We start from the raw sequence: 27,733 nt of genomic DNA on the forward strand, positions 1-27,733 counted from the left end.
TCGCATCAAACTTACAAGTTTTCTTGCCTTAAATTATATCTTGTATGAACGTCAGAGTCAATAGCATAGGGATGTTAAAGTTACATTTGATGTTTATTGATTGTCATTGTGTTCTAATTTGTGTATGTACATGTGTTTTGTTTTTGATAAATCCCCAGAAGTTGTGTTCACTCGTGCGTGAAAAATATTTCGTTGAAACAAAAAAATATTTCGCATTTCCACTAGTAACGACAGAGGGCAGAGTGTGCGTTGACGTTTTGTTGACTCGAAAAAAAGTTTTGTCGACAATCGTCTCATTGGTCGTCTCTTAGGATAATAAAACAATCTTTGAAGTTGTGTTTATGCAATGTGTCGAACTGGCTTGTATAGCATTTTTGAAACAAATTCATTTAAAACCTTGATTGTGATTTTATATCTTGCAATTGGCTTCACCTCTGCTGGTAAGTCTCATGGATCCTGTTACTGTTGTTTAGTTCATTTATTTAATGCTAGTTTTGTAGTGAATGGTGAAATATATATTGCTAAATTATGAGGAGGTAATTATTAGTGGTTGCTAAACACTTAGATAATAGATATCATATAGCCTATGCCAGGGTACAAATTAGTTAAAATGTTTGAACCTAAATTCGCAAAAACGTTTTTTACCCTAAATTTAATTACTGGAATAATTTACTGCATGCTAGCGATGCTGCTTAATTTGGATTTTTTGTATATATTCGTTGAATGTTTTCTTGTGTTGTCACGGTACTTCTAATTCGAACCCCGTATGCTAATCCATATATATTTCTTTATTGGTAACAAGTGTTATTGCATTGTGGATGTGCTTTGTTTTACTAGATATGATGTGCTGATATTTTGTTGTTCTGTTATTCATCACTGTGCGTTACACCAAACAAGTCGAAGTCAATTTGTGTTGCTACAGTTTATGTTTAAGATCAAAGGCGAAAAAAAAATACTGACGTCAGAAGGTCGTTTGCACGCCATAATATACAAATTATAGCGTTGTCATATACAAATATGCTAGCAACGTTTTTGGACGAAAATACGAGTGTGATCAGAAAAGTAATGCGTCTTCATCTTTGCTGCCGTTGCCGAAAGGACGCAATGCGATTGTGTGGTTAAATTTAGTAAAGGTCGGGGGTGCGCGGCATCCCTGCACCCCCGTATTCTACGCCAGTGTTTAAGATCATTAATATCAAAACAAAATGTTTGTGTATCAACTTTCCAGTTTAAAAATTACTTTTTGACAGAAATCGTTTCCAATGTTACACTTTTTCCTGTACCCAATCAAGCAACCAATGCAGATGTTACACTTTTTTCCACATTTTGTGGTTCCTCCTTTGCCTTCTTATACCTGAATAATCAGAATATCACTAATGTGAGTATGGCACTTTTTTCCAAGTTAAAAAGGTAGTTTTTAAAGTTTGGTTTATATTTGCAGCTTTTCTAAACACAATATCACCAAGCTGGTAGAGTTGCATATTACTTATTTTTACTTTCAATTAATCACATTTTTGGGTTTGCTAGAAACACAATTAAGTGGTTGTGTATTTACAACTATGGGCATTTTATGCTCTTGTTCAAACAATTAAGCCTCAGAAACTTACCAGTTAAAAGTTACAGTTGTGCCCATCTTTACAATTTGGCAGATAGATGACGTTTATATTTGTAAAGGTTTTTAATGCTACTCTAGCACAATAATAACAAAAACATTTTATGTTTTTAGGGTGTAGCATCAGTTCAATTTCAGAATAATCTGCAATGTTCAGTGCTAAACAATTTTCATGGGAATATAAGGTATTGCATTGTAGCAGTAGTGCCTTGCTTCTTTTTAAAAACATTGGTTTTGAGTAAACATTTTTTTGTATAGATTTGTTTTGCCTATCATACAGCATATGTCAAAATCCTACCATTTTCAGTGCATCTAGCCTGCCCACCTACAGTTTTACTTTATTTATGGTTTTAAGGTGCAATTTGAAAAGTATGGTTTGTTGTATTTAGAAATGTTAATATTTGATTTTAACTTATTTTTGGAATATTCCCAATAATATGACACATTCTTAAAATTTATTGTTGCTGTTAATATATACAAACACTTTGGTCTCCCATCAGCTGTTGGCTAATTAATGTCAGATAACAAACAAAAATATATAAAATGGAAGATTTTGGACATCTAAAACACAGAAATCATAAAATGTTACTCATTTAATGCAGAAATATTTTTTATGTGTTTCAGTTGTACCAACACATCAGGAGTTACAAACGTAGTTTTCATCTTTTTTAATGTGCTGTCCAATTATTCCACTGCCACTTGGACTATTGGAACAAGTTCATTGATTAAGACGGCAAATTTTTCAGTAAAAGGTAATTGATATTGTGAATTTTACTTTACGTATTTACAACAAGAAACCTGCTTCAGTTGTTATCAATATTTCTTTAAACTACCTTTGAATGAAAGTCTTTATCCTGGTAACACAATTTTAATTGTAACACAACCATTATTAAATTACATTCAAAACAGTATATATATTATTGGGAATAGTGTTTTGTGCTTTGAAATTATTTGAACAGTGGTTACTGAAATGACTTGCATTTACTTTCTGCTGGACCTAAGTGCCACCATTTATCTTTGTAGTTTTTTTGAGGATTTTTAAGAGAAAAATATAAAATTTGTAGAACAACCTGGTTAGTCATTTATTTACAAAACTAGCTAAGCAATAAGAACCACCTTAGGCTGTTTTAGGTACTTAAATTAAACATTATATTAGGCTTAACATTTTTTTTAATGTTTAGATTGTCCGAATGACACTTTACCTTCCAGACCATTTATCGAAGCACTGAAACTTAATTATAAGTCACCAGGTCAGTTTAAATGTCCAGCAGGTCAAAAGTTGTTTTACAGCAACTCAACTCCTGGTATTGTTAATACAACTTGTCAAAATGATGCAACATGGTTTGGAGCTGATGGATTAGAATGTTGGTCAGGTAAACTTGCTAACATTAGTTTAGCTAAATACAAAAATAAAGTTAAATAGAAACACTTCATGATTGTGATGATGAACTACAGATGTCTAATGCACTAAATTAGTTATGGCATGGAAAGAAAACCTTTAAATGATTTTTATATTTATTTCGTATTGTTATAATATGATAGAAACTTTTTTTGACAAAAATTCTTGTACATGTCTTGTTAACAGCACTTCATGAAAACTATTACTTCTAACAAAGTGTTTTGCTAGTGGTAATTATGTTGGTATAATTTCATTGGCAATGGTGAGTGTTTGTAAATCGATAGATAGCAGTTGAACATATCTTTGATTCACATATTTTGTGTAAAATATTGTCTCGGCAATAAATTGTGATGTAATACGTTGCGCTGTATATTTTACTAGACCCAATGCCACAGCTTTCTGGAAACTTTACTGGGGTAGAAAAAACTGTGGTGGTTTTGAAGTGTTATGTTGCATCACATGTGTTTCCGCCTGTTACAAGCTACTCCATCTACATTGGAAATGTTGTTTATATACAACAGGTTTGTCATTTGAAAAAGACTATTAACATTGCTAATATCAAAAACGTACAAACAAAAATGCTCTGTTTTTGGCAAAGAAATTACAAAACACTATCAGTAGCTATGGTATATTTTCTGTGTAAAATGTACCCCTAAACAGTATGTGGAAGGTCAACGAAGTCTGCTACTGAATTTATAATATGATACATGGCAGTGGCAAATCTTTTAAATTTAGATCCATGTAAGTTTATATTTGCAGGAATCACAAAACTTCAGTTTTCAACTGAAAAGAGAAATGAACAATCAAATGGTTCATTGTCAGGTCACCTCAAACTACACAAAGTTAAAAAGTACATCAGGAAATTCTTCTGACCATCGACTTACAGTATACTGTAAGTTAAAATGTTTTCTTATTATTGCACAATTTAGTTATATATAGCTATCAAATAAAAATTGCGAGAAAGTAAGCAAACCGAATCAGCCCTAAGGGGCATTTATGTGTCAGGGTGTATTTGGTCTAACAAAAACTTGAATTATAGAAGTTAAATAGAGCAATTGCTATATTAAGCCATTAACAGCATTGAATAAAAATTTTTTTTAATCATTTTATTTTTCTAGTGTGACAAATTTCTGATGTAATTGATTCTAAAACTGTTGATTGGGTGAACTTTTGCATAAATTCTACCAATAATTTGGTGAAGTTAAATGTTGCTATATGTAAAGAAAATGGACTTAATTTAATCTTCTTAAAATTAGAATTCAGAGTAAATAGTTGCAATAGTTGAGTGGTTGGTCTTGCAGTTATAGCATTCACTTTCAGCAAGGAAAAATGGTGCGCTCACCATATGCCACAGCCAGGTGGTTTGTAAAATGTGCCACAAACTATTATCAGGGCCATTCCATTACATTTTTACTTCCTCAACCATAGTCTTAAATCTTGCTAAAATATGTGTGTGGTGGTAAGAAACAGCAAAAGTCATGTGTTTCAAGTTCCTAACAAAACAGAAGTTGTCTGGCCATTGGCCACACGTTGTAAGTGGTCAAATTTTCATGCTATCATTGTTATATAACCTGTAATAGCTTCTTTATTTGGGCTTGGAGACTGTTAACATCTTTCAGTCAAAATTTCATTTTTTAGTAGTTGTGGTTAGTTAGAGTGGTAGGCTTGATAACACACCCAATTTTGAACATAACTTAGTTTTTTTGTTACTTTTGCATCATGTGGTTCAGTCTTCCTAGAAGCATGCCTATAGGAAGTGAGATTTTTATGGTTTTGCTCTGTCTGCCAGTTGTGTCAATATAGTGATCAAAGACAAAATAGTCAAAACAATATTTGGCATTGTTTGTCTGGCAAAGTCGCTGGTTTTATTCTAGTAAAAATGTTTTGCTTACTACAGTAAAAATTTCTGGTGTTTGGTTAGTTAAAAAGTTAAAAAAATAAAAAGTTAAAAATGTGTGGTTAATTTATGTTTCCTCAAACCTTAAGTTGCATTTCAATAGAGAAAGTCATCATTTAATGATAAAAAACAGCTTGAGTTAGTCAGTGATGTAAATCAATTGCATCAGAAAATCTACCATTTGGGGTCCATTTCAGGGTATGTTGATCATGTACATCACTTTTTTTAGAACCAACATAAATTCAAACCAGTATATTTTTTTCTGGTAAAACGTAACTGACCTTGTTTTAAGTTTACATTGTCATGGTAAAATGCTGTATGTTGCTACTGTGAATATTTAATAAAATTGTGATTAATAAAAAAAATGTGATAATCAACCTTTGCCATTAATTTGCATATAGTTACGTTTTTTTTCTATGTATTTGGACAATAAGGACAAATGATAAATTTAAAGAAAGTTGGTGTAATCATCTAAATTACAAATTTTAATGATTCAACAAATGCGTTTTTTAGCCCCACTGATTTGTCTGTACTTGGTTTTAAAGATTAGGTACACTTTTCTCATATATCTGATTTAAATATCAAATAAATCATCTTGCTCAAGATGATATAAATCATTTATGGTTACTATGTTTTTAACTACTCCTGAATAAACTTGTTTAGCCTTACAGAAATCCACCAAGTTTTTTTTTACAAACTGTCCACAAAAAAAAAGTTGTCACATTTTCACTGAAAAATATCAGTTTCTAAACTGTAAACATATTTGTTGGATGATTATTCTTACTTTAATAGAAAAATTTTACCATGTTTTAAACGTTTTATTAACTGTGATTTGCCGTTACTGTCAATTGAGTTAATTTTCCATTTCTGCTGTCTTGCCACACTTAGAAGAACCCATAAGCTGTGTTTAGAACAAGTTGGTGATTCCCTACCAAGTGAATCCGTATTGGTTTCCTCAAATCCTCTTGCAACTAACCTGGCTTTTGGCCTTACTCCATTTTCATTTTCTTTTAATTTGCAAACCCACCGCACAGAGATGCACTTTTGATTTTTCTTAGGTACAACTTCATAAACACCATTTCTTTTCCAGCTTTCAAGTTCTTCTTCTTTAGCTGTTTAAAAAGAAACGTCACAATTATAAACTTCATCCACAACTTCAACTGTTTCTGGCATCACCGACAAAACCCATGTTGTTTTTCCAGCTAGATTGCCAGGAGTAATGAATTCAATGTTAAATGTATTTTCCGGTTGCCTTTCCAGCTCTACTCAACACTTTTGCAGTACAATCGACACCATCCAAATTGGAAAAACTTACATTCCTGTGTAAGAGGTTTTTACCCGATGGTCTGTTTCTGTTAAATGTTGGTTCTTGTGTTGACGTTTGTGGCTCAGGGTCTTCATCTTCACTTGAATCTTCTTTTTCGTCACCATCTCTGATAGGAGTCACCAGACTCCTGTATAATCACTTTGTTGTGCACAGGCTGCACTCGACAAACATGAACTTTAACAAATTGCCCACCATGTCGAATAAAAATAACTGCTCCATCTTGTCCTAAAACTTTGCCTTTCTATTCTGCCTGATCATCTTGTTTATAAAGGACATGATCCCCAATGTTGTAAGTTTGCCCAGTTTGGCGTGTTTGTTTATGCAAAGCCCTCCTAACCTTTTCTGAGGTTTGAACTGCTATAAATTCTTTCCTTGCTCCATGCAAGACTGACAGATGCGACCCAACAGTACCATAGCCTTCTTCTAAAGCTGGAAGGTCACCTGTAAAAATAGATGGTAGTCTTGGATTGCTTGCAAAAACAATCTGACTGGGACTAAATCCATTGTTGTTAACAAGTGAGTTTTTAGGTGAAAGTGCCCAGACAAGGCATGTGTCCCAATCACATCCTGTATCAAGCTTGATCTTCTGCAAGATATCTGTGATAATCATGTTGTGTCTTTCACAAACACCACTACTCCATGGAGAGTATGTAGGAGTTGTTTTTACTTCAATTGTAAACCTAGAACACATATCCCTGAATTCTTGGTTATTAAATTCTCTGCCATTATCACTCAGTACATTCTTTGGGGAACCAAAAATGCTTACCCAATATTTCAAAAAGTTTTTCACAATGACCAAAGCAGACTTGTTTCTTATAATCACAGCACAACTAAACCGTGACAAAAAAACAAATCAATCATATGGAAATAACACAAACTGGGCTCAATTTCATGTAAATCCATTGCTACTGTTTCAATTACATCTTTTACCCAGGGAAGTGCGACAATGGGTCTTGCAACAGGACGTTTGTGTAAAGCAGAAACTTCACAATTTTGAATCGCATTACAGATTACTGCAGAAAAGTCATCTTTCCACGCCTTTGCACATTTCAATAATTTCAACAAGTTTTATTCTGACGCATGTCCAAATTGAACATGTAACTTCCTCATGCACTTTAGAGCTTCATCTGGAGGCAAATTATCCAATATCAGGATATCAACACTTTCTCTAGGTAAAATATCAATGCAATAGTGACCACTGCTTGTCAAGCGAACTTTAATCTTTTTACCAAACATTGTCACTTTATCTTGAGATAAGTCAAGTTGAGTTGATGCTTTTTCAAAGATGCTTTACTCAATAAAAGAGGGATTTCTGACGGTACAATACACATTCTAATAGATAAACTCTTTCCAGCAATGAAAGCAGGAATTACAGTTTGCTTCAAGGAGATAACCTTTTTACCATCTCCAAACGTAAAGATTGATTGTTGGTTAATGATTTTGATTTTATTTTTAAGACGGTCAGTTAATTTTTTACAACACCCATCAAACAAAGATTTACCACACACAGTCTTTGTGCAAGCAGTGTCTATAATGGCTGAGCATGAAGATTCCACCACAAATACTTCATTGGAAGACTGACCAGTAGCCAATATTATCTCCACTTCTTCACATTGCTCCGCACTAACATCTTTTTGTCAGTTCTTCTACACAATCTTTATGAGGACATGTGGGCCCAATGCATGATAGAATCACAAATCCTACATCTAGTTGTTTTACTTTTAAAAGAAGTGTTTCTCTTTGTAAGAGACTTTGAGCCACCAATATAAGATTCCTCCTTAATGGATTGAAAAGATTCAGGGTTTTGAAAAACCCTTTTTAAAGCTGATTTCATTGTACAAAATTTCAAATCACTGCCAACTGTGAGAGCCAACTGTCTTTCACTTGGGCTTAAGTTAGCACCATCTAGCAGTTTGAAGGCCAGTGTAGTATTTGGCAGTTTCATATCATGCAATGTTAACCGATGGTGCAAGTGTTCAAACTCTAAGACATAATCATTCATTTACATACCTGCTTTTTTTGAAAAGCTTGTAAAATTTGTATATGCAGAATATGCACCATCCACTTTTTCAGTTTTGTAGGCAAGATCTAAATGGGCGAGCAAGCGCTCCATCCCATTATCATTGTGTATAAATTCAGTTCTGAGTTCAGAAGCAGCTGTTTCTGCCTTGGAATTGCCATCAAATGATTCCAAAATTACAACAGCTGCTTGTTCGTTCTTGGGAACATCAGTGACCAGTTGCCACATTCCAACTTTATTCTTCCAACTAGAATATGGCAAGTCATCGTTAAACTTTGGTGGCGACCTTTTAACCATCTTCTGCTACCATGAAAACTTATCTTATTCTTGAAGTCAATATATCCAACAAATGCACACATGTGCACAGTTTATAACATTGTATTAGACCTTGTTCAAATAGAATCAAAACATAAAGCATTAACATAAACATATGACCTACCCATGCTAACAAGTAGATAACACAATCCTAACACAAACAAATAGTAACACCAACTGAGGAGGATGAGTGACAACTCATGCATGTTGCCACATATATAAAATCACTCATGCAATAAATTAAAATATAAATAAAGAAAATAGAACTCTATAAAGAAAAGTCAAAAAGACACATTCAAGAAAAAATGTATGGTTAACAGTTACGACTGTGCTTTTCCTATGATATATCTAATTTTCGCCTATCAGAAAATTTAAATATATATGTCAGAAAAATTGCTCATAACTACAAATAAATGATACCAAGTCTTTGTTACCTAAAAGTGTGTTTGGTGATGCTGGTAGACAGAGTTTTATGGACATATGCAATGGTATGCATGGACAATAAGGTCTTTTATTAAGTTGCAAAACAATCTGTATGCATTCTAAACTCAGGAGATGGTTTCCAACTTATTTTATTATCATTTAGAAATACTTTAAGTGAAACCAGTTCTAACAGTGAATCAGTACTGTGACTAGTAAGAAAATTCTTGTTCAACCAGTATTCTGACCTCTTCTGATGCTTTGTTAAAAAAAGATGCATCAGGGTAGCTGTGTGTGAGTTAATTTCTATATTCAAGAAACTAGAATTATTTGTTTCTTACAACTTTAAACTGTATATTAATGCCTAAAGCTATAGCATGTTATTCATTGTATTAATCTGTTTTCATGTCCTAAATGGTTTCAGCAGGTACAAGATATAAGTTTAAATTAGAAATACTTGTTTTTTGATATTGTAACTGCGTTACGTTAAAGTTTTTTTTTAATTTTTGTAATGTACAATGTTTGTGGAATGTAATGTTTGTCTCAAAGGACTTATTATATTTTTTTGTGGTTAAAAGGTGGTTAAAGAAATAAACTTTCAGAAGCTATTTTAAGTTTTGGCCAATGCTGATGAACAGCACGTCTTACATTTTAGATCCTCCATCCATTTACAACATCTCTGCACAGGGTTCACAATCGCAAAACATAAATCAGTTCATATTTAATCAAAATGTCAATATAACTTTGACTTGCTTGGTTGATTCAAATCCCAACTCCACTTGTGTTTGGTTGTATGACAACTTCATTGGAAATGACTCTGTGTGCAATATTACCAAAACATTTAATAATTCGACAAATGCAACCTGTGAAGCCTCCAATGGCATCGGCAACAAAACCACTAAAACCATAGAACTTGTGTCAGTCCCAATAGAGAGTAAGTTCGTCAGTTTACATCGAAATCCTTTCTTTTTGACATATTTTTTACACAGGGCAACCAATAATACTAGTTAATGGTGAAGCTGTTGAAAATAATAAAACACAACATTTTAACGAAAGCAATGCTGTCAATTTCACTTGTACGGAGGATTTTCAGCTTTACCTAAATACAACATTTAAGTGGAAAAAAGATGGAAGTATTGTTGCAAATGACAGCACATATAACTTTTATCATAAAAATATAACAAGAATTGACTCGGGTACATATACTTGCCACACTTCTGATGACTATAGAAAGTTTCAATCAAGTGTTGTCATCAATGTACAGTGTAAGTAGCTGCTCCGTGTATGTTGTAGTAAAAAAAAATCAAAACTGCACTGAAGTTTGTGCCAACCTTGATCTGAAAGCTGAGAGTCTTCATTAATGTAAATGTTTGAAACTTCAATTTGCTAAATATTAAGTGACTAATTTGTTTCATTTCATGCTGATGTAATAGAAAGCTAGCTTGAGATAAAAGCAGTAGATGGCACGAAAGTTCTTCCTATATTCTTTGAAACAGTTTCTTTACTGTCTGTGTTGCTGTTTTACCAATAGAGTCTGCAGGTTGTGTGGTCAGAACTTGTCAGTTGCTTTTTTTTACCTCTGGTTGAATTGATTTTTGATCAGTTAAAAATAAATATGTGTTTGGGAAAAAAAAGTATGAAAAATTGTGTATTTGAAGTCATCCAAACCTGGCAATGTGTTTTTGTTTTCAGTGAACTTTGCATGAATAGTTAAATGTAAAAACAAAACTGACCTTCCCTTGAGTGTTTCAAACTTTTATTTGTTATTATGAAAGGCTGCATTTGTTGCCATAAATCTTTATTCATATTAATGTAAAATTTACCCAACAATGTCATAAACATATAAAGTATCTCTCAATACCATAACACATGCATGGCCACTTTTTTGTACATCTGATTGGTTTTTGGCTTCATTTTGCACAATCTGTTGGATTTATTAACTGGTGCTACATTTTTAACTGCTCTTGAAAACCTTGTTTAGTCCTGGCTTTCCTCTTGGTTATTTGAGTCTACCAGGTAATTTATATGTACAAAAAGAAAACTGTTGCATGTCTACTTAAAATGTTACCATTTTGAAGCATGTTTGGAATTGTTAACTGTATTTCTTGTCTGGAATATTTGTTCTTACTTCAATAGACAAATGTAACTATTGAGTTTAAACAATTTGGTTTTTGTGAGTATTGGTTGTTTGGATAATATTGGTTGTTTCAAGTTTCAAGACAACATGAGTATTAGGAATTAATAGGGAAAAAAACAGTAATATGCGTATGGAACAAGCCATTTTACTTGTTGAGCTACTTAGTAAATTAAAAAATAATTTGTATACGTTCTAAACTCAGGAGATGGTTTAAAGCTGAACATTGTCATCATTGGGAATTACTATTTGCTTGTGAAACTAGTTCCAAAGAGAAAACAGTAAACAAGTTGCTTTATACAAAATATTTGTACTTGTTTTTTTGAGAATTTTAACGTTTAAGTTTTGTATTTGATTTGAATATACAACATATGCTACTGGTAAAGCCTTCTGTGTATTTTATAAAATTTTCAATGTGATGAAAAATCAATTTTATTTGAACTAAGTCACTAGGTTAACTGAGACAGCGAACAATGTTTTGTTCATTGTAAAAAGTGTCATAATTGTGGCTGCTTGATTTTCAAAATTTTATGGTATAGATCATTTGTAAAATTTATTGTTTGTTCAATTGGGCTTGTTATAATATTTTTTTATGTGGCTAAAAAAATAATGTTCAGGGGCTTTTTCGATTTCTTGAAGCATGCTGATGAACAGCATGTCTTACATTTTAGATCCTCCATCCATTTACAACATTTCTGCATATGGTTCACAAAAGCAAGACATAAATCAGTTCATATTTTATCGAAATGTCACTATAACTTTGACTTGCTTGGTTGATTCAAATCCCACTTCCACTTGTGTTTGGTTGTATGACAACTTCATTGGAAATGACTCTGTGTGCAATATTAGCAAAACATTTATTAATTCAACAAATGCAACCTGTGAAGCCTCCAATGGCATCGGCAACAAAACCACTAAAACCATAGAACTTGTGTCAGTCCCAATAGAGAGTAAGTTCGTCAGTTTACATCGAAATCCTTTCTTTTTGACATATTTTTTACACAGGGCAACCAATAATACTAGTTAATGGTGAAGCTGTTGAAAATAATAAAACACAACATTTTAACGAAAGCAATGCTGTCAATTTCACTTGTACGGAGGATTTTCAGCTTTACCTAAATACAACATTTAAGTGGAAAAAAGATGGAAGTATTGTTGCAAATGACAGCACATATAACTTTTATCATAAAAATATAACAAGAATTGACTCGGGTACATATACTTGCAACACTTCTGATGACTATGGAAAGTTTCAATCAAGTGTTATCATCAATGTACAGTGTAAGTAGCTGCTCCGTGTATGTTGTAGTAAAAAAAAATCAAAACTGCACTGAAGTTTGTGCCAACCTTGATCTTAAAGCTGAGAGTCTTCATTAATGTAAATGCAGGTTATGGTCAGAACTTTTCAGTTGCTTTTTTTACCTCTGGTAGAATTAATTTTTGGTCAGTTAAGAATAAACATGTGTTTAGGAATATAAAAAGTATGAAAAATTGTGTATTTGAAAAAATCCAAACCTGGCAATGTGTTTTTGTTTTCATTGGACTTGTGTTGCATAAATAGTTAAATGTTGGAGGTCATTGTGTCCAGCTTTTTTATTTTTAGCGAAATATTTTTTTATTCATTGTAGTTCAGTGATGTGAAATGCATTTATCAGTATATTGGCTGTTTTAAGTATAATGTTGTATTGGTTTTCTCTTTAAAATGTAGGCCGGTTGTAGCCACTATAACCCTTGTATTGTGAAGTCACATCCCAATCCACATGTGTTTGGTCTTAAGATAATGTGAATCAAAGCAACAGTTTGTGTAGCTTAGATAGAAAATTTAATGATTCAACAAATGTAACTTGTTTAGCATGCAAATGCTAATACTGCCAACAAAACTATTTCTATTGTGTCAGTTCCAACAATAAGTAAGTTAACTTTTGCGTAACTTTTCACTTCAACTTGATTTTTGCATTTAAACATTCTCATTCAGGAGAACTAATGATAATAATTAATGGTGAAAAAGTTGACAACAACACAACCAAGCTTTTCAATGAAAGCACTGCTGTTACTTTTAATTGTTCTGTGGACTGACACAGTTACCTTCATACAACCTTAAAATAATCAAAAGGCAGAAAAGCTGTTGTGATTGGTGTTATCGGGTATAATGCTTTGTTAAGAAAATGACATTGGGACATATGTGTGAGAGTCTTCTGATCAGCTTGGAATTTTTCAAACACTGCTGTACATAGATGTTTAGTACAAGTTGGTGCTATTGAATTGCACAATTCTCTTCTTAAGTTATCTATTTAAAATATTGCAGATTTTATTGGTTTTGAAAACTGTGTATTGGGTAAACCTAATGTATAGTGCTTTAAATGATTGTGTTCAAAGTATATCTTACTTAAACTTAAAGTCCTATCTTCTTATTCCAAATATTTTGTTACATTTCAAAAAGTTATGGGATTACCAATGAAAGATACTACTGAGTCTATAACAACTTAATGTAAATGGTTTACTTTTTCCATTTTAAATATTGCCATCCTCATGTTAATGCCCTGAGTAAATTGTAGCATTTAGTCTTCATTACCTGGGTGGTTGCTTGTGATTTGTCAACATTTGCTTTCTTCCACAGTTTTACTGATAAAAATTTATGGATTAGGAAAACTACTGTTTACTCCCGGTGTACATTCATTGTGATACTAATTCCTCATGTTCATCACATATTCCAAAAAAGTGTAAATTCTATCAAACGATTTCTTGAGTAAAGTTTGATAATATCTGAAAAATGACATTTGTCTTCTTCATAGTCTTATATGTTCATGTATATTGCTATATAGTTTACTTGTTGATAAACAAGTTTTCTCATGCAAAAATAAGCTGGAAATTTAACACATTGAAAAGAAGATATATGCCTGGAATGTGGCAGTAACGGTATTTTTATCAGAAAAAAATGTTTGTTGATCATTTTGCATTTGTTGTATTCAGACCCACCTTCAATTTCCAACATCACTGTACAAGGCTCATTTAAGAAGGTTGAAAACCAGTACATTATTCTTCGAAATAACAGTGTAACACTAAATTGCTTTGTGGAATCAAATCCCCAATCCACATGTGTTTGGTCCTATGATAACATGAATGAAAGCAATGGTTCATGCAGCATAGATAGAAAATTTAATAATTCAACAAATGCAACTTGTGTAGCCACTAATGGCATTGGTAATTCTGACAACAAAACTATTTCAGTTGTGTCAGTTCCAACATTGAGTAAGTCTCGTTGTTTGAGATATTGTTCAGTTGAAGTAATCCGCATGTAAACATTACTAGGACAACCAAAGATAACAATTAATGGACAGACAGTTGATGAAAACACAACAAAGCTAGTCAACCAAAGTGATGATGTATTTCTTAATTGTACTGTGGCCTACCAGAGTTATCTGAATACCACTTTTAATTGGACGAAAGATGTTGATGTTGTGGTGGATATTAAAAATTATGCTGACATTTCAATCCAAAATATTACAAAAAATGACAGTGGGACATTTGTGTGTGAGTCTTCTGATGAGTTTGGAACTTTTCAAACAATGGTGTACATTGATGTTCAGTGTAAGTTTGCACTATGAGATGTTGCATGTTGTATAATTCTCTTCAGAATTTAACTTGATTCAATATAGAAAATTGTTTATTTGGCAAACTTCAAATCAAATACTTCAAATAATTGTGTTCAAAGTAAAAGACTTCGTTTTGATTCAATATTTTTTTACTTTCATTAGTTATAAGTTTGGCCTTCTTTAAGCAACATGAAGCATTTTCCTAAGGAGTTCCTTGACTTAGTGGTTGCTTACTGGTGTGATTTGTCCAGATTTGTACCCTTAATTATTGATGTGAAAATACTTCATGGAATCTATTGTCTGTTTACTTCTCTTGTCCCAATAAAAACACCACATTAGTTGTGTAAATTAATGTTAATTCTGATTTATTATGTATGTCAAAATGGACCATGAAACTGTAGTTTTATTTGACAATCTGAAAATATAAAAGTTTGATTATGTCTGAAAAATGACATGTGTCTTAAAAAATGGTGGTTTTTGATGTTTTGTCGATTAAATGTCAGTTGCAAAATAAATTAACAAGTTCTTTCATGCAATAATGTTCTATAAGACAATCTTAAAAACTAAAGTTTAATTCTGTCAGAAAAATGATAGTTGTAATAAGTTTATAAACAAGAGCTGAATTGAACATGAATTTGTGTGTTTGTTGAAAAAACAAATTTGATACAAATTAACAAGTTCTCTCATGCAAAAATAATGTTTAAATTCCAAACTTCTAAATTGCAATTGAATGCATTGTAAGATGAATGGGTACTACTTCATATTTTACAGGATTTTGTTTGTTGATTGTTTTTTGTTTGTTGTATTCAGATCCACCATCAATTCCCAACATCACTGTACATGGGTTATTTCAACAAACTGAAAACCAATATATTATTTTGCGAAACACAAGTATAAGGTTGAATTGCTCTGTGGATTCTAACCCCCAATCTAAATGTGTTTGGTCATATGATAACTTAAATGGACGCAATGATTTATGCAGCATAGACAGAGAATTTATTAATTCAACAAATGCAACTTGTGAAGCCTTTAATGGCATCGGCAACAAAACCACTAAAACCATAGAACTTGTGTCAGTCCCAATAGAGAGTAAGTTAGTCAGTTTACATTGGAATTATTTTTTTTGACATATTTTTTACACAGGGCAACCAATAATACTAGTTAATGGTGAAGCTGTTGAAAATAATAAAACACAACATTTTAACGAAAGCAATGCTGTCAATTTCACTTGTACGGAGGATTTTCAGCTTTACCTAAATACAACATTTAAGTGGAAAAAAGATGGAATTATTGTTGCAAATGACAGCACATATAACTTTTATCATAAAAATATAACAAGAATTGACTCGGGTATATATACTTGCAACACTTCTGATGACTATGGAAAGTTTCAATCAAGTGTTATCATCAATGTACAGTGTAAGTAGCTGCTCCGTGTATGTTGTAGTAAAAAAAAATCAAAACTGCACTGAAGTTTGTGCCAACCTTGATCTGAAAGCTGAGAGTCTTCATTAATGTAAATGTTTGAAACTTCAATTTGCTAAATATTAAGTGACTAATTTGTTTCATTTCATGCTGATGTAATAGAAAGCTAGCTTGAGATAAAAGCTGTATATTGCACAAAAGTTCTTCGTGTTGTCTTTGAAACAGTTTCTTTACTGTCTGTGTTATTGTTTTCCATAGGAGTCTGCAGGTTATGGTCAGAACTTTTCAGTTGCTTTTTTTACCTCTGGTAGAATTAATTTTTGGTCAGTTAAGAATAAACATGTGTTTAGGAATATAAAAAGTATGAAAAATTGTGTATTTGAAAAAATCCAAACCTGGCAATGTGTTTTTGTTTTCATTGGACTTGTGTTGCATAAATAGTTAAATGTTGGAGGTCATTGTGTCCAGCTTTTTTATTTTTAGCGAGATATGTTTTTATTCATTGTAGTTCAGTGATGTGAAATGCATTTATCAGTATATTGGCTGTTTTAAGTATAATGTTGTATTGGTTTTCTCTTTAAAATGTAGGCCGGTTGTAGCCACTATAACCCTTGTATTGTGAAGTCACATCCCAATCCACATGTGTTTGGTCTTAAGATAATGTGAATCAAAGCAACAGTTTGTGTAGCTTAGATAGAAAATTTAATGATTCAACAAATGGAACTTGATTAGCATACAATGACATTGCTAATACTGCCAACAAAACTATTTCTATTGTGTCAGTTCCAACAATAAGTAAGTTAACTTTTGCGTAACTTTTCACTTCAACTTGATTTTTGCATTTAAACATTCTCATTCAGGAGAACTAATGATAATAATTAATGGTGAAAAAGTTGACAACAACACAACCAAGCTTTTCAATGAAAGCACTGCTGTTACTTTTAATTGTTCTGTGGACTGACACAGTTACCTTCATACAACCTTGAAATAATCAAAAGACAGAAAAGCTGTTGAGATTGGTGTTATCGGGTATAATGCTTTGTTAAGAAAATGACATTGGGACATATGTGTGCGAGTCTTCTGATCAGCTTGGAATTTTTCAAACACTGCTGTACATAGATGTTTAGTACAAGTTGGTGCTATTGAATTGCACAATTCTCTTCTTAAGTTATCTATTTAAAATATTGCAGATTTTATTGGTTTTGAAAACTGTGTATTGGGTAAACCTAATGTATAGTGCTTTAAATGATTGTGTTCAAAGTATATCTTACTTAAACTTAAAGTCCTATCTTCTTATTCCAAATATTTTGTTACATTTCAAAAAGTTATGGGATTACCAATGAAAGATACTACTGAGTCTATAACAACTTAATGTAAATGGTTTACTTTTTCCATTTTAAATATTGCCATCCTCATGTTAATGCCCTGAGTAAATTGTAGCATTTAGTCTTCATTACCTGGGTGGTCGCTTGTGATTTGTCAACATTTGCTTTCTTCCACAGTTTTACTGATAAAACTTTATGGATTAGGAAAACTACTGTTTACTCCCGGTGTACATTCATTGTGATACTAATTCCTCATGTTCATCACATATTCCAAAAAAGTGTAAATTCTATCAAACGATTTCTTGAGTAAAGTTTGATAATATCTGAAAAATGACATTTGTCTTCTTCATAGTCTTATATGTTCATGTATATTGCTATATAGTTTACTTGTTGATAAACAAGTTTTCTCATGCAAAAATAAGCTGGAAATTTAACACATTGAAAAGAAGATATATGCCTGGAATGTGGCAGTAACGGTATTTTTATCAGAAAAAAATGTTTGTTGATCATTTTGCATTTGTTGTATTCAGACCCACCTTCAATTTCCAACATCACTGTACAGGGCTCATTTAAGAAGGTTGAAAACCAGTACATTATTCTTCGAAATAACAGTGTAACACTAAATTGCTTTGTGGAATCAAATCCCCAATCCACATGTGTTTGGTCCTATGATAACATGAATGAAAGCAATGGTTCATGCAGCATAGATAGAAAATTTAATAATTCAACAAATGCAACTTGTGAAGCCACTAATGGCATTGGTAATTCTGACAACAAAACTATTTCAATTGTGTCAGTTCCAACATGGAGTAAGTCTCGTTGTTTGAGATATTGTTCAGTTGAAGTAATCCGCATGTAAACATTACTAGGACAACCAAAGATAACAATTAATGGACAGACAGTTGATGAAAACACAACAAAGCTAGTCAACCAAAGTGATGTTGTATTTTTAAATTGTACTGTGGCCTACCAGAGTTATCTGAATACCACTTTTAAATGGACAAAAGATGGTGATGATGTTGTGGTGGACATTAAAAATGCTGGCATTTCATTCAAAAATGTTGCAAAAAATGACAGTGGTACATATGTGTGCGAGTCTTCTGATCAGTTCGGAACTTCTCAAACAATGGTGCACATTGATGTTCAGTGTAAGTTGGCGCTATGAGATATTGCATGATACATAATTACCTGAAATTTGGCCTATACATTATAGAAAATTGTTCATTGGTGCAATTTTTTGTCAAATACTATAAATGACTGTGTTCAAAGCAAAAGATTATCTTTTATTTTATAACTTTTTTCAATTTGAAAACATTTAATGATTTTGGATTCCAATCGGAAAAGTTTTTTAGGCTAATTTCATAAGGTTGCGTTTTTTTGTATTTTAAACTATGCCAAAGCAAAATGCAGCATTTTGCTCAGGAGTATTTTGGCTTGGTGATTGCTTGTTGATGTGATTTCTGCTCTAAATTATTCACATGAAAATGTTACCATGCAACCAGAATCATAGGCGTCGATTCCTATCTTCTAGAGAAGGCCAGCCTAACCTGCAAAATACCCAGGTTAGGCGGCCTACCCTGGATTTGGAAAGTCTCCTTCGTTCTTTTAGCTGATATACCCGCAAAGGCAACCATTATCTCGCATCGTGCGATAGTTAAATGCTCGCTTTGTGTTTCACTGTTTAAATGTGTGGCGTGCATTTGTCTAATCGTCACGGATTGGAACAGTTTATTCATTAAAGTGATGTACCGAAGCTTCGGATTCCAGATTTCATTTACTGAATCAGCGATAATTTTCAATACTATGAAAAATGATAGTATTTAGCGTGTCTTTTCTGTGTAATTGTGTATCACACAAGACACAATCTTACAAACTGTGCTAAAACCAACGAATAAACGACGCCTTGTGATAGTTCAGTGACGTAACATTTTCGTAATGTAAGTCTTGGCATATACTGTCGCTGAAGACATATCCTTTGAGAAACGGGAGTCTAGTGCTTGGTATTGAATTTGCTCATGTTTTGCTCACGCACGGTACAAGATTGGTAATACATTTGGAAACTACCAATGACGGCCAAGATAACCTATAAATCTAAACACGAATTTAGACGATCTGGCGATAACGTATAACGAATTTAGACGATTCGGTTCACCACCAAAAAGCACTAAGGCCGTAAATTGACTCGGCACTCGCAGGACCAGTCCAATACGAATACGTCTCAGAACTTGTGGGCCGAGTAATGATTTTACTTGGCCTAATCTGGAAACTTAAGAAATCGACGCCTATGACCAGAATTAAAAATGTTTATTTCTCATGTCCTCATAAAAAAGCTCATTATTTGTATAAATTAATGTTAATTCCGATTTTTCATGTCTTTCAAAGTGGATCGTAAAAGTGTGGTTTGGGAGAAAAATCTTAAAACGTAAATTTTAATGATATCTGATAAATGAAAAATACAAATTTGACGTTTGATGTATATAGGTTTAAATATCAATTTAAGTTGCTGTTGGAGTTAACAAGTTCTCTTATGCAAAAATAAAGTTCAAATTCAATATATTTAAAATGCTATTACATGCTTCTTATATAAATATGTTACTTCTGGATATTTTACAGATTTTTTTTTATATTTGTTCATTCTTCAATGATTGTTGCATTCAGATCCACCTTCAATTTCAAGTATCACTGTACAGGGCTCATTTCAGCAAATTGAAAACCAGTACATTATTCTTCGAAACACCAGTATAACCCTAAATTGCTCTGTGGAATCAAATCCCTTGTCTATATGTGTTTGGTCTTATGATAACTTGAATGAAAGCAATGGTTCATGCAGCTTAGTTAGAAAATTTAATGATTCAACAAATGCAACTTGTGTAGCCACTAATGGCATTGGTAATTCTGACAACAAAACTATTTCAGTTGTGTCAGTTCCAACATTGAGTAAGTCTCGTTGTTTGAGATAATGTTCAGTTGAAGTAATCCGCATGTAAACATTACTAGGACAACCAAAGATAACAATTAATGGACAGACAGTTGATGAAAACACAACAGAGCCATTCAAACAAAATGATGATGTATTTCTTAATTGTATTGTGGCCTACCAGAATTATCTGAATACGACTTTTAAATGGGCAAAATATGTTGACGTTGCGAGGGATATTAAAAATTATGCTGGCATTTCATTTGAAAGTATAACAAAAAATGACAGTGGGACATATGTGTGCGAGTCTTCCGATCAGTTTGGAACTTTTCAAACAATGGTGTACATTGATGTTCAGTGTAAGTTTGCACTATGAGATGTTGCATGCTGTATAATTTTCTTCAGAATTTAACTTTATTCAATATAGAAAATTGTTAATTGGTTAAACTTCATGTCAAATACTTTAAATGATTGTGTTCAAAGTAAAACACTTTCTTAATTAAATATTTTTTTCACCTTGATTAGTTATAAATTTGGCCTTCTTTGCAGCATTTTGCAAAAGGTGTTTCTTGGCTTAGGGGTTGCTTACTGATGTGATTTGTCAAGATTTGTACCCTTAATTATTGATGTGAAAAAACTACATGTATCAGGAATACTATTGTCTGTTTACTTCTCTTATCCCGATAAAAAGGACATTAGTTATGTAAATTAATGTTAATTGTGATCTATTATGTCTGTCAAAATGGACCATGAAACTGTAGTATTAATAGACAATCTTAAAATATAAAGTTTGATTATGTCTGAAAAATGACATATGTCATAAAAACAACGGTGACGTTTTCATGTTTTATCGATTTAAATGTCAGTGTAAGTTGCAATATAAATTAACAAGTTCTTTCATGCAATAATGTTGTATAAGACAATCTTGAAACTAAAATTTAATTCTTTCTGAAAAAGGACATTTGTGATAAGTTTATAAACAAGAGCTGAATTGAACATGAATTTGTGTGTTTGTTAAAAAAAAAAAATTTGATACAAATTAACAAGTTCTCTCATGCAAAAATAATGTTCAAATTCCAAACTTATAAATTGCAATCAAATGCATTTTGAAATGGGTATAACTACATATTTCACAGAATTTTGCTTGTTGATTGTTTTTTGTTTGTTGTATTCAGATCCACCATCAATTTCAACCCACATCACACCACAGGGGTTATTTCAACAAACTGAAAACCAATATATTATTTTGCGAAACATAAGTATAAGCTTAAATTGCTCTGTGGATTCAAATCCCCCATCCAAATGTGTTTGGTCATATGATAACTTGAATGAACACAACAATTCATGCAGCATAAGCAGAGTATTTAGTAATTCAACAAATGCAACTTGTCAAGCCACTAATGGCATTGGTAATTCTACCAGTCCAACCATTTCAATTGTTTCAGTTCCAACATTGAGTAAGTTAACTTTGAAGTTAGTTTTTGAATTTATACATTTTTTCTTTTAAAACATTCTTATTCAGGACAACCAAAGATAACAGTTAATGGTGAAACAGTTGATAACAATACAACAAAGCTTCTCAATGAAAGCAATGCTGTTAAATTTAAATGCACTGTTGATTACCAAAGTTATCTTGGTACAATCTTTAAATGGACAAAAGATGGAATTGATGTTGAGATAGATGTTAATAATGATAGCATTTTGCCAAAAAATGTTACACCAAATGACACTGGTACATATGTATGCAAGTCTTCTGATGAGTTTGGAAGTTTTCAAACAAGGGTTAACATTGATGTTCAGTGTAAGTTTGCACCATAGAAAGTTTGCATGTGGTGTTAATTTGAAATAGTTTGTCCATTCAAATCTGCATGTTTCCATATTTCTCTTAAAAACAGAGTGTTGTTTGACATGTTGCGTAAATAATTTGTTTTGGAAGCTATTGCAAAATGTAGAATTTGGTAGAAATCTTAACCGACCCAAATTTGTTCTGTTTAAGATTAACTACACCTTTGAGTGTATTAATAGAATACCTTAATTGTGCTATGTATGCTATCTGGTGAATGATTTAATTATGAATAATTTTGTTTTGTGTTTTATGTCTTGCTTAACCTGTTAATAACTGGGTGTTCAGTAACGGTTTCTATTGGTTGCATTGGTTCTATTCCGAAAACAAGTTCTTATTTTTTGCAACCTATTTCCTGTATTCCCAGCATAACTGTAGACATTTCATCGTAGAACAGGTCTTTTGTAAAATTATATCCCTTACATTTAAACCTTTACGCACATCATGCAGCAAATACCTGGGTTTTAATCTTAGTAATATAATGTAATAACAAGTATGAGAAATGCTTCCAACTATGTGTGTAGCATGTGGAAAGTTTCATCGCACTTGTGACATAGCAACTAATAATCTATTAGGATGATTTTTCTTCTGTTTTTGTGATTATTATCAGTTTCATAAATCTGATAATGTAAAATGCCACCCGAAGATGTCACCTAACATTAAAATTTACAAAAATACCATTACTTGCTTTACAATCAGATAAAGCTAGAAACTCTTTTGGTACAAGTAGCAGATTTTTTTCCCAATAAGCAATTTGTGCATCAAAGCCAATTAATGATTGAGCACTTAGCACAATGCTAATAGTTACCTCTAGACATTTTATAAATCATGTGTGAATTTAAATTTGGTTTACACTATTTCAAATGATAATTGTATATATTTTGTAATTGTGCTAAATGTTGGCATTTCGTAGACCAACCATACACTGTTGGCAATGTGAACTGCCAACCAAACCAACCATGTGATATTACTGTGTATTCAAATCCTCCACCTTATGCCCCTGTTTTAATATCACCAGGTTTGTAATGCTTGAATACTTGCCATATCTTAACATTTGATTTATAAATATATTTTTTAGGAGGTGGAAATGAAACTTCTTCATGGTTGATAAGTACTCCACCAGTTTACACATATCAAATTAAGGTAAATTATGTTGTTAAACAGTAGGGAATCATTTATTTGTTATTGTAAGTTACTTCAAATATAGAATAGTATTAAAGGAATGTTTATCTTAAATCCCATAATCATGGGCGTATCCAGGAGCGATCCGGAACCCCGTTTTGTGAAATATTTTGTTCTGTTTTGATAGCTAAACAAACGCCACTGTATTTTTTTGTCAAAATCTCTGTGAAAACCAGATATTTTCTTTAACGTTGACCTAAAAACCCAAACAGGGGGCATTGTTACCGAACACTTGGCATTGTTACCAAACATGTTGTATTGTTAAGAAACAAATATAATTTTTCGTCAGTCTAAGGACGAAATGCCGTTTTTTAGTGGTCATGTTGTTGTAATGGCGAGCGGTTTACTTGTGTATAAAGTCAATTAGTTTAGTTGGTTAACACGTTGCCAATATTACACATGTTGAAAACATTTACTTTTGTTGATGCCAGTTACCAATACTTTTTTACATATTTCAAGCCTTTCTTTAAAAGCAGTAGTTATAAAACTACGGCGCAAGCACTACCACAAAAACTCGCATCAAGTGTTCCACAACGTTACGCGATTGTGCAAGCCAGGAAGCCACCGTTTATGTGACAATTTGCACCAACACTGGCGTTTGTATTTTGTAACTTTTGACCACATTTAACCTTAGTTTTCACCTGAAAATCGGGAAATTCCCAAGAAGTTAGACCCACCCCCCCCATTAAAAAATCCTGGATACGCCTATGCCCATAATGGTTGCTTTAGTTGATGCCAGTTACCAATACTTGTTTAATATGAAATGTGTCCATAAGGTTGACTTAAATAAAAGATGTAGGAAAATGCGATAAAAATACAATTTAGAATATAATCCATTAAAAGAAACCATTGTTCTCTATGGGCATTAGCCAAGTGTCAAAGTAAAAATATTGTGCATTTGTGGCATTAACAAACTATGCACAGTGAGTTCTTTGTAATCCTAGTTTAGTTATTTTTTTGTAGAAGCCTGTAGGAACCTACACTTTGCATGTTACAAATGCAATTGGAATAGGCTCGATTACAATAACAATACCTGCAATCACTACCATCCAACTGGGAATGATTATTGGAATATCTGTAGCAGCTGTTTTTGTAATTGCATTAATCATTCTGGTTATTGTATTGCATAAAAGAAAATCCAAAAGTAAGTTTTGCTTTACGCAATGCTAGACCATTGGTTCCAAAGGTAGGAAGCTACTAATTGAGTTATGATTTAATGACAGTTCTGATACTTTCTTGAAAGTGCATCGTTTTTTGTTGTTTACTTCAGTAATTTACTACATACTTGTAGTTATGACGAATTGTGTGCAAAGATTTACATATCATAAGAATATGTCAAATGTAAAGATATTTTTGAATGACAATGCATGCTGATGCAAAATTGTTGTACAACCGTGCAATATCAACACATAAGACCTGATGAAACTAATTTATAGTTTAAATTTATTGTGCTGTAGAATCTGAGAGAGAGGAAAGAGACAACCCGATATATGGGAGTTCCCCCAACAATGGGACAGATGATGCTCAGGTTAAAAAGAAAAACAAAAAATCCAAGGAGAAAGAAATGACAGTGAATGTCGCTTACCAATCTGCATCCTCTCCTGAGGCTATTGAGGACGCCTATGCTTCTGTTAGCAAAGGTATGTGATGAATGCTTTTTTCTTTTATGGTTATGAAAATTTTTTACTGTTTTGTCCTTTTTATGAAACTGTTTTTTTAAAACTTTTTTTTAACTGCTAACAAAGGGTTGAAAGGTCTTGTATTGTGATCAAACACAAACTTTGATAGCTTAATTTAAAGTAATTAGAAATTAACCTATTTAATATTAATAATCCCCAGTGGTTTTTGAGAAAATTAATTTTATTTTGGTTCTTCTGCACAAATCATTTAAAATAATTTCATCCTTAAAAAAGGTTATCAGGCGTTGCACTTTTAGGTGAGAAGGAAGTTAAAATGAATATCTTGTATGGATCAGCTGGTGCTCATTCATCACAAACTGAAGATGCATATGCTGAAGTGGATAAAGGAAAGAAAAAGAAAAGTAGTTACATAATAAAAATATACTTGCATGCATAGCTTTACATGGCATATTTCAATCAATAGATAAAAGCAAAGAAATGAAAGTAAATGTTGCTTATGTTCCAACCCCTGAAAATCCTGATGCCCCTGAAGAAGCATATGCTGAAGTGAACAAAGCCAAGAAAAACAAGGGCAAGAAAGGTGCCATAAACTTTGTGTAAGGCTGAAATACGTCTTTCTTAATACATCCTCGGTCAATTTTAGAGAAAGAGATGAAGGAGAATATTCTGTATGGTTCCTCTCCAGCTGGAGGAAGTGGAGAAGATGCCTATGCAGAGGTGGATAAAAGGAAGAAAAAGAATGCTGGTTTGTTGTGTATAAGCAAATTTCTTTGCTGTTTTCTTACTGTGCATTATATTGACAGGCCAAAAGCAGGGTGAACACAGTGGTGGTGCAACCTACTCTGTGGTTAAGCCTAAAAAGAAGAAGAAAGAATCAACATCCCCACCCCAAAGTCCCAGTAAGCATTATTTTTTATTACCGTATGACACCAAATACTGATTTGAAAGCACTACTAGTTACATAGTGTGTTGTGTTTGATTTTTCTTACCTTAGAAATTTTCACATATTTCTGTTTAGATGATGACCCATATGCTGAAGTTGATCTTCATGGTCAGGTGTGTATTTTGAATGTTTTCAAGTGTATAGAGATACATAATAAGATGACATTTTGTGTGTAAACAGGAAGATTGAGAAGTAGTCAAAGTAAGATCTCTATGCATGAAAACAATTAGTTGACTCACTTCAATTGTTTTTTTATAAGTCCTGCATAACAAATTCTAACTTCTCAATTACATTTTTGGTACAATGCTAATGACAGCTAACTAATTACAGCACTAACAATTTTCCAATAATTCTTAAATAGTTTTTATTTTTTGTCTTGAAAGACTTTAGTACTTCCAAACATTGTTTGTAACTTTCAAATTATTACTTGTATATCCAATGAATTGTAATATCTTCATAATATGTTATTTTCGTGAGACTCCACAAGGAGTAAAGGACGATCAGCACCAGTGTATAATCTTTATTTTTGAACAGAAATATTATTTTCGCCGTTTGGCATCCTCAGTTTCTGTCTTAAAGAATAGCATTGAAAGATAAAAAAGCATCCTTCACTCATTGTGAAGTCTCAGGAATATAATATTTATTGATTTGTAAGACAGAAGGCCACTGACCTACACAGGTTGATTCATGTAGTAATTTTAACGTTTTCTCTATTTTTATGATAATTAGGTTTTTGCATGCCTGATTTCATGGAATTACTAAACCACACAAAATAATATGCATATGAAGGCACTTACTTATTTCTAGTGATCAGCAAATATTTTCTGTGACCACAGTGCTTTGTGTGTGTAACTACCAAAGGGCTGTGATTGCCAGGTTTACAGTTTTGGGATTTATTATGACTCAAATGCATACAATAAGTTACTAAAGTGATCTAATTTTGATGTTACTTTTGCCCAGGATTCATCCAACAAGAATTGACTGAGAAAATGACTATAAGTCTCATCCATGGACAAGCTTGAAGCTTGTTTTGCATTTTTATATGCAGAACTGCTGTTTTTTAATCGTTTTATATTTACCACATTCTTGTATTGTAGTCGGATCAATATGCACTGTATTTCTGTTACTTAAGTTTATGCACGCTACTGGCCATGACAAGATTTTATCGCAAACAAATTTAGTTAAATCCTATGTAAAGCCAACTAAACTGTTTACCTTATGAGGAGTCCCAAGTGAATTTTAACATACACAAATATTCAACACTTGCACTTAAGTTTTTGGAAAGCACTGTGGTTTCACATATTTCCAAAATGCAACAGGGTATATAACTCATCACTCACAAAATGTCACAGTTTTAGAAAAAAAAATATTGTTATTGTAGTGATTTGTTTACGTCGTTGAACTAACATTCTTAGAATTATTTCTTGGATATTAAGTGAGTTTTCATGTGCAATATTTAATTTTTTCTTCAATTTTCAAACCCATCTTTCGTTCATAAACACTGCAGTTTTGTTTTTATTGTGAAATTTTGAAACAATTCAAGTGCAATTCCTGATGTTTTTCAAGTGCCGCTAGTTTTATGCAGAAATGCGTGCTTCTGCTGTTTTTCCAGTATGCCAATTTTTTGAGTGTTTATAACTTCCTATTTCAAGCCCTGTGTATTTGCTGCACTGTTCCGTCAATGATTTGTACAATGTGATTTTGCACCAATATAAGAAAAATCCAATCTGCGTTGTCCCCA

At 32.5% G+C, this 27,733-nt stretch overlaps 1 protein-coding gene and 1 pseudogene across 6 annotated transcripts; one reads left to right on the top strand and one right to left on the bottom strand.

Moving 5' to 3' along the window:
• Positions 1–244: 244 nt before the first annotated feature.
• On the top strand, positions 245–27,716 carry LOC145899496 (hemicentin-1-like). 6 transcript variants are annotated; one of them, XM_082988295.1, is made up of 28 exons: positions 245–440; positions 1,251–1,378; positions 1,727–1,797; positions 2,237–2,364; positions 2,794–2,985; positions 3,393–3,532; positions 3,771–3,903; positions 14,095–14,373; positions 14,434–14,712; positions 15,528–15,806; positions 15,861–16,136; positions 17,998–18,276; positions 18,337–18,615; positions 20,126–20,404; positions 20,465–20,743; positions 21,560–21,841; positions 21,907–22,185; positions 23,141–23,245; positions 23,306–23,370; positions 24,373–24,553; positions 24,867–25,049; positions 25,346–25,450; positions 25,513–25,629; positions 25,693–25,794; positions 25,853–25,948; positions 26,068–26,105; positions 26,173–26,193; positions 26,953–27,716. In XM_082988295.1, exons 1-27 carry the CDS (start codon positions 347–349, stop codon positions 26,179–26,181), a joined length of 4,677 nt encoding a protein of 1,558 aa, XP_082844421.1. In that variant the 5' UTR covers positions 245–346; the 3' UTR covers positions 26,182–26,193; positions 26,953–27,716. The 6 variants fall into 6 exon arrangements, with proteins under 6 accessions (XP_082844421.1, XP_082844420.1, XP_082844426.1 ...); XM_082988294.1 differs by lacking the exon at positions 26,173–26,193 and having other exon boundaries at positions 246–440; XM_082988300.1 differs by lacking the exons at positions 18,337–18,615; positions 20,126–20,404; positions 20,465–20,743; positions 21,560–21,841; positions 26,173–26,193 and having other exon boundaries at positions 250–440.
• On the bottom strand, positions 5,689–8,596 carry LOC145899698 (uncharacterized; annotated as a pseudogene).
• Positions 27,717–27,733: the final 17 nt, after the last annotated feature.

This window comes from Ascidia mentula, chromosome 4 (genome assembly GCF_947561715.1).
Source record: "Ascidia mentula chromosome 4, kaAscMent1.1, whole genome shotgun sequence".
Lineage (NCBI taxonomy): Eukaryota > Metazoa > Chordata > Ascidiacea > Phlebobranchia > Ascidiidae > Ascidia > Ascidia mentula.

Coding starts and splice junctions, on each gene's coding strand:
- LOC145899496 (XM_082988294.1), top strand. CDS start 347: ATGTGTCGAACTGGCTTGTATAGCATTTTTGAAACAAATTCATTTAAA. Junction 441..1,250: donor AATTGGCTTCACCTCTGCTG/GTAAGTCTCATG, acceptor ACTTTTTGACAG/AAATCGTTTCCAATGTTACA. Junction 16,137..17,997: donor TGTTATCATCAATGTACAGT/GTAAGTAGCTGC, acceptor TGTTGTATTCAG/ACCCACCTTCAATTTCCAAC.